The sequence below is a fragment of the Quercus robur genome, chromosome 5 (genome assembly GCF_932294415.1).
Source record: "Quercus robur chromosome 5, dhQueRobu3.1, whole genome shotgun sequence".
NCBI classification, from domain to species: domain Eukaryota; kingdom Viridiplantae; phylum Streptophyta; class Magnoliopsida; order Fagales; family Fagaceae; genus Quercus; species Quercus robur.
This window is the reverse complement of record NC_065538.1, coordinates 74,271,655-74,279,114: the sequence shown is the minus strand read 5'-3', so window position 1 is coordinate 74,279,114 and position 7,460 is coordinate 74,271,655. Positions and strand designations below refer to the sequence as shown.

At 46.8% G+C, this 7,460-nt stretch overlaps 2 protein-coding genes across 2 annotated transcripts; both read right to left on the bottom strand.

Annotated features, from left to right (window-relative positions):
* Positions 1-650: 650 nt before the first annotated feature.
* Positions 651-2,825, bottom strand: LOC126728697 (uncharacterized). The gene has a single exon (XM_050434483.1). It carries the CDS (start codon positions 2,823-2,825, stop codon positions 651-653), a length of 2,175 nt encoding a protein of 724 aa, XP_050290440.1.
* Positions 2,826-4,005: 1,180 nt separating this feature from the next.
* On the bottom strand, positions 4,006-5,528 carry LOC126728696 (uncharacterized). The gene is made up of 2 exons (XM_050434482.1): positions 4,757-5,528; positions 4,006-4,592 (listed from the first exon to the last, which is right to left on the bottom strand). The coding sequence occupies exons 1-2, from the start codon at positions 5,526-5,528 to the stop codon at positions 4,006-4,008; spliced, it is 1,359 nt and encodes a 452-aa protein (XP_050290439.1).
* Positions 5,529-7,460: the final 1,932 nt, after the last annotated feature.

Genomic DNA, 7,460 nt, shown 5'->3' with positions numbered 1-7,460 from the left:
AAGGTTTCCGCCTGCTCGGTGATTTTGATCGAACCGAGGACGAGGCTTCTGTCCTTAGAATTTTTTTGTAACGATGAGGTTTTCGCCTGCTCGGTGATTTTGATCGAACCGAGGACGAGGCTTCTGTCCTTAGAATTTTTTTTTTTTAACGATAAGGTTTCCGCCTGCTCGGTGATTTTGATTGAATCGAGGACGAGGCTTCTGTCCTTAGAATTTTTTTGTAACGATAAGGTTTCTGCCTGCTTGGTGATTTTGATCGAACCGAGGATGAGGCTTCTGTCCTTAGAATTTTTTTTGTAACGATAAGGTTTCCGCCTGCTCGGTGATTTTGATCGAACCGAGGACGAGGCTTCTGTCCTTAGAATTTTTTTGTAACGATGAGGTTTCCGCCTGCTCGGTGATTTTGATCGAACCGAGGACGAGGCTTCTGTCCTTAGAATTTTTTTTTTTTAACGATAAGGTTTCCGGCTGCTCGGTGATTTTGATCGAACCGAGGATGAGGCTTCTATCCTTAGAATTTTTTTTGTACAAAACATGCAATTCTCTTAATGTGCAATGACAGGATCGAAAACAGCTTAGACAAGTAACTTCATCATTATCTTGACTTTAGCGAAGTACAAAGTTTTGACTTACATTTACTATATGGATGGTCACGGGTAGAACTTCTTTAAATTGTGAGCATTCCATGGCCGAGGGAGCGGCCTCTCGTCAAGATCCTCCAGGTAGTAAGCCCCCGCGCCAGCGATGGCGGTAATCCTGTACGGCCCTTCCCATGTTTGAGCAAGCTTCCCAGCAGCTACGTCTCGCATATTTCCCACGACCCTCCTTAGAACCAGTTCCCCGACGCTGAATTCCCTCCCCTTTACATCTTGGTTATATCTCCGGGACAGTTTCTGCTGGTACTCCGCGAGTCGTATGGTTGCGGCCTCCCGGCATTCTTCTAACCAGTCCAAGCGCTCCATCATCAGGTCGGCGTTCTGGGCAAGGTCAAATCCTGCGACCCGTGCACTGCACAAGCTCACCTCGGTTGGTATTACGGCCTCCGCCCCATATGTCAAAGAGAAAGGGGTCTCACTCGTGGATCTTCTGGGAGTCGTACGGTAAGCCCATAAAACGTTAGGCAGCTCTTTAACCCATCTTCCCTTTGCACCGTCCAACCTCCTCTTCAACCCGTTCAAAATCGTCTTATTCACTGCCTCAGCTTGGCCGTTGCTTTGAGGGTATACCAGGGTTGAGTACTTGTTCTTAATGCCGAGATCGCTGCAGAAGGCTCGGAAAGTTTTACTATCGAACTGTAGCCCATTGTCTGATACTAGTGAGTTCGGTACCCCAAACCTTGTGACTATGTTTTTCCACACAAACATTTTCACGTCGATATCCTGAATGTTGGCTAAGGCCTCGGCTTCCACCCACTTCGTGAAGTAATCCACAGCCACTAATACAAAACAGCGGTTACCTGTTGCTCGGGGAAACGGGCCGAGGATGTCTAGCCCCCATTGTGCGAACGGCCATGGGCTACTGACGGGGTTTAGACGACCTGCCGGCTGGTGGATCAGAGGGGCGTGCTTTTGGCATTGTTCACACCTCCTGACGTATTCCGCGGCATCCTTCTGCATCTGTAGCCACCAAAACCCCTGAGTCATGGCCCTGTGCGCTAGAGACCATCCCCCGACATGGCCACCACACACTCCATCATGCAGCTCGGTCAGAAGTTCGTTCACTTTCTCAGGATGTAGACATAAAAGGTAAGGGCCTGCAAAAGACCTCCGGTACAACTTGCGATCTGTCGACAGCCAGTACCGAGAAGCCACCCGACGGATCTTTTTGGCCTCCTTTTCATCGTCCGGAACTTTATCCTCGGCTATGAAGTCTATGATCGGGTTCATCCAACACGGATTTGCCATTAACATCATGGCAACTTCAACCCCAGCTAGGTTGTCATCACCTTTCACCTCGATGCTTGGCTCCCTTATAAGCTTTATCTTGACCAGCCGAGGTATATTCTCGGTAGAGGATGAAGCCAACGTGGCCAACGAGTCGGCATGTCTGTTTTGTGCCCGACCTACCTGGGCTACCTTCACTGTCCCGAACCGGCCAATGATCTGCTTAGCTGCACTCAGATAGGCTTTCATCCGAGAGTCCCGAGCTTCGAAGCTTCCTATGATTTGATAAACGACCAGCCGAGAGTCCGAATAAATCTCAACATCTTTCGCGCCTAAACACAATACGGCCCTCAACCCGGCCAAGAAGGCCTCGTACTCGGCTTCGTTGTTTAAGGCTTTGAATCCTAATCTGAAGGAGTGTTCTAATCGTATGCCCTCCGAGGTGATGATGACAATACCAGCTCCGGCCCCCATAGCATTCGAAGCGCCATCTACAAACACTTTCCACGGACAGCGCTCCGCATTACAGATTATCTTCCCGTCGCTCTTAGGGGTAAATTCTGCAATGAAATCAGCAAGAACCTGTCCCTTTACTGAGCTTCGCGGTCGGTACCTTATGTCGAACAAACCCAAACGAGTTCCCCATTTGGCTATTCGGCCCGTGAAGTCCGATCTCTTTAGCAACGACTGCAAGGGATACTCGGTGAGGACAAATACTGTATGAGACTGAAAGTAATGCAGCAGCTTCCTCGTGGCGTGTACTAGTGCCAAAACTAGCTTCTCAAGGGGCAGGTATCTCGACTCGGCATCTACTAAGGTTTTGCTTATGTAATACACTGGCTGCTGTACTCCTTGATCCCTTAGCAACACAGCACACACGGCATGGTCAGACACTGAGAGGTACATAAACAAATCCTCCCCGGACTCTGGGGCTGTTAACATGGGTGCTTTTGCCAAGTACTCCTTCAGCTCTCAAAAGGCCTTGTCGCATTCCTCGTCCTAACCACTTCTTCAGAAGTTGATAAAACGGTCTGCGGCGATTCGCGAATTTGGAGATAAATCGGTTTAGGGCGGCTAACATCCCGGTTAGCACCTGTACTTCCTTTGGATTGCTCGGCGGTATGAGGCGATTCACGGCATTTATCTGGTCAGGATTGGCTTCTATACCCCGAGTAGAAATCAGATAACCCAAGAACTTGCCAGCCTCCACACCGAAAGTACACTTCTCAGCGTTCAAGCGCAACTTGTGCTGCCAGAGTATCTCAAATACTCCCCGGAGGTCTTCCGTGTGTTGCGACTCCTTTTTGCTCTTTACCTCCATGTCATCAATGTATACTTCCACCGTGCACCCAATTTTCTCTCGGAACATCCTCGTCATCATCCGCTGGTATGTGGCTCCGGCGTTTTTCAACCCAAACGGCATGACTTCGTAGTAATAGTTAGCACTCGGAGAAATAAATGCTGTCTTTTCTCGGTCCTCGGGAGCCAAGGCAATCTGGTGGTACCCTTGGAAAGCATCCAAGAATCTCATCCTCGGGTGCCCATACGTGGCGTCTACTAGTTGGTCAATCTTGGGCATTGGGAACGGATCCTTGGGGCATGCCCTATTCAAGTCTGTGAAATCCACACAAACTCTCCATTTACCATTCTTTTTCTTCACCACCACCGTATTTTCTAACCACCTCGAGAAGAATATTTCTTTTATCGCCCCTGCTTCCTTCAGCCTCTGGACTTCCAAGTTCACCGCGTCAGCATGCTCCTACGATGCTCTCCTCGGTTTTTGCTTTTTCGGGGGGAATGATGGGTCCACGTTGAGCTTGTGGACAATGAATTTAGGATCTACGCCGGGCACTTCGTACGGACTCCAGGCAAAGACATCCACGTTCTATAAATGAAACAACAACATTTCTACCTTTTCTCGGTCGTTCATGCTCGCGCCTATTTGGAAATACCTGTCTTCGTCCGGAAAAATTCTAACCTTTAAAACCTCCTTGGCAACGTCCGCCCCCGTTTCCCCTCGGGGCTTCTGTGATTGCTATAAAGGCTCTTTTTCGGTTTCCTCCGCTCGTCCGAGCTGTTCGTTCTTCCATCTGACCGTAACGACCAAACATTGCCTAGCCACTCATTGGTTCCCTCGCACCATGGCGACTCCATACTCGGTGGGAAATTTCACTTTCACGTGCAGGGTGGATGGAACGGCCTTCATTGCGTGGATCCACGGCCTTCCCAGGATTGCAGTGTACGGTGAGAATGACTGGACTACTATGAAAGTCACTATTACTTCCTTGCCTTTCATGTCCACCGAGAGAGAAATTTGCCCTTCGGGAACCACGACCCTTCCGTCAAACGAGACCAATGGTGTGTCATACTTCGCCAAATCCTGACTCTTCAATCCGAGCCCTTCGAACAGGTCTGGGTACATCATGTCGGCTCCGCTTCCTTGGTCTATCATCACTTTTTTTACCAATAATCCGCTTATCCGAGCTGTTACTACCAACACATCATCATGAGGTTGGATCGACCCTTGCAAGTCTTCTTCGCCAAAAGAGATGGTTAGCCGACCAACTTTCATCCTCTTCTCGGGTGATTCTCCTTCTATGCAGGCCACCGTCAGTACCCCTTTAGCTGCTTCCGTACCTCTCGGGCAACGTGGATGACTTCGATCACTCCCAGCAGTGGTGGGAGGGGATTCTTTCTCTGCTGAACGCCCTGGCCGGAAACTCGGTCAGCCGAGTCCACTACAAATTCTTTCAGATACCCTACTTTTACTAACTGCCCGAGATGATCTTTCAGTACCCGACACTGCTCGGTGGTGTGTCCTTTGTCCCTATGGTATGTGCAATACAAGTTTTGGTTCCTCCGAGATGGGTCACCCCCCATTTTGTTCGGCCACCTGAAGAATGTTTCGTTCTTAATCCGATCTAGAATTTTGTGCACAGGTTCTTTGAACGCCACATTAACTCCCTCAATTTGCGCCTCTGGTTCTTGCATCTTGAAATCTTTTTTCGGTCTTGCTGGGATAACGCCCTGTCGAGATCTCCCGAGTAACGGGGCTTTCCCCTTATTTTGTAGCCGATCATCTTCCAGGCGTTTATACTCCTCAATGCGCCTCATAAGTTGCCTCATATCCTCGGGAGGTCTTTTCGTCAATGACTCCCGCAATTCAGAATCTTCGGGGACCCCCATCCTGAAGGTGTTTGCCGCTATCTTCTCATTTCCTCCACCGATCTCGTTGTAGAGTTCCCAGTACCGGTTGGCGTAACTCTGAAGGGTTTCACTGACCCTCATCTTTATGGAAAGTAGCGCATCCACCGGTTGAGGCACTCGGCTGCATGTCACGAATCTACTACCGAATTCTTGAATCAGCTCGGCAAAGCTACGAATGGAGCCTTTTCGTAACCCGTTGAACCATCTCAGGGCCGTGGAACCGAGACTGGAGGGGAATACCTTACACATCAAGGCATCATTGTGTGCATGCAAGGATATCATGTGGATATAATGACTGACATGCTCCACAGGGTCCGTCTTCCCTTCGTAGGAATTGAATGGCGGTCTTGTAAATCTACTCGGCATAGGGGCCCATTCAATTTCGTCTGAAAATGGTGATCGAGCAGCCCTTCGTAAGGCTCGGCTCATGGCGTCCATGGCAGCACTGTGGGGTCACCGTTCCTCTGGCGAATCAGACCCTCGGTCCTCGTATCCATGCGAACGCGAACGGTTCCGGCAGTGACGTGTCTCTCGGGAATGTGAGTGATTCCTACGCCGGTGTGATTCTCGAGAGGGTGATCGGTTTTGGAATCGTTGTGTACCGGATTGGCTAGAGCTCTCTTCGCCCCAATCTCCCGTGCTATCATTTCTCCTTTACTGGTGGTGGCAGTCCCTTTCTTGGCGTCGACCCCTTGCTTCCAGTTTTAGATCCATCACCAGTTTGTGCAACCGCTCCAGCTCTCGGTCTCTGTCATCATACTGCCTGTGTCCTGAGACACCCGACACCGTTTGGCGGGTTTGATCCGACTCTTCTCCCAGGCCAGACTCTTCCTCTCCTCGCAGGCGCTCCCTATCCTCGCGCCTTTTCTGTATTCTTTCCCGCCATGTAGACCCCCGAGAAGATCCCACGAAACCGCTCTCGGCACGCCCTCCCGAATGTCGTTCGGACATTTCCCTTATTTGAGTCTCAGTCGAACCACAGCTTTGTAGGAGAGCCCCACGGTGGGCGCCAATTGTGCAAGCCTAAAACGAGACTGTTGGGTTCAACCTCACTTGGGCTCACAATTTATTTGTAAGGTGGGCTTCAAGATTTCCTACTTTGGGTCGTTCTCGGCACAGAAACTCAAAGTAATGTTCCTCCCCTCTCTAAATGACTGTTTTCACTCTTTTTTTTCTGAACCCTTTCATCTCCCTCAACTTCTGCTATTTATAGCTTAGGTTAGTGGGGAGATCATGATTACTACCATCGCTAGTGCAATTGAAGGTCCAATATTATCTGTTTTAAGTGGGTGTTTAGGTGAGAGTGGGATGTAACAATTATGGCCTTGAAACTTGGTTCCAGTTCAGGTGAATCTGCTCAGTAATGATGTTCCCCAAGCATCCCATGACTTGCCCGGACAGGGTTTATATGATTGTTCGGGAGGTTCTATGCCGAGCGTAGCTTAGGATCCGAGGCCCAAAACTCGTTCTTTATGAAGGCAGTTTCAAGAAGGGTTTAGGGCGATGGAGCCGTTTCATTGGGCCTGAGCCCAGGGCCCATATGGGTCTTGGGATCTCAGTGCCGTACATTTACATATATAAACTTTATATACTCCATTTCTTTATATACGTAAAACCATAGACTACTACTCCATAATGATAGTGGCTAATTAGTTTTATCATTTTTTTTTATAATGCAATATGTTGAATAAAATAATATGAGAAGAAAAAAAAAAGTAAAAATAAAATATATAACAATAAGCACCAAATTAATTATCTCTATTAATTATTATTACAATTTTTATTTATTTGAATTTAAATAAAATATTATATGTTTAATTTTTTTAAATAAAAAATAAGAAAACATAAATAATTTAATTATATGGAAAATGTGGCTGAGTTTAAATATGAATAAAATAAGATGAAAATAAATAAAAATAAAAATATAATAATAAACACCAAATTACCCAAATCATGTTATGTAATAGAATAATATATATTATATTCATATATATTATCTTTAATTTTTTATAACGCAATAAGATAACATTTAACAATCAAAGAGAACAAAAAAAGTTAAAACACAAAACTAAATCGCATCAACCCAAAGTAGAGTTATAACAAACACAAAAATTTATCAACTTAAAGTAGAGATGCAGGAAAAAAAAATACTCCAAAAAATATTGAGAGCGAGAGAGAGAGAGAGAGAGATATATACCTTTTTGTGAGGGAAAACTATGCAAAAAATGAAAAAGAGAATGACAAATTTATAATAAGATGATTGAATATGAAGAGACAAAATAAAGGAAGATGAAGGAAAAGATGAATAATGATATTAAGGTTGAGGATAGTGGGAAGATGAAAAGGTAAAGGAGGGAAAGAGGAAGAGAC

Coding starts and splice junctions, on each gene's coding strand:
- LOC126728696 (XM_050434482.1), bottom strand. CDS start 5,528: ATGGACGCCATGAGCCGAGCCTTACGAAGGGCTGCTCGATCACCATTT. Junction 4,593..4,756: donor GTGGCCGAACAAAATGGGGG/GTGACCCATCTC, acceptor GTTTCCGGCCAG/GGCGTTCAGCAGAGAAAGAA.
- LOC126728697 (XM_050434483.1), bottom strand. CDS start 2,825: ATGTTAACAGCCCCAGAGTCCGGGGAGGATTTGTTTATGTACCTCTCA.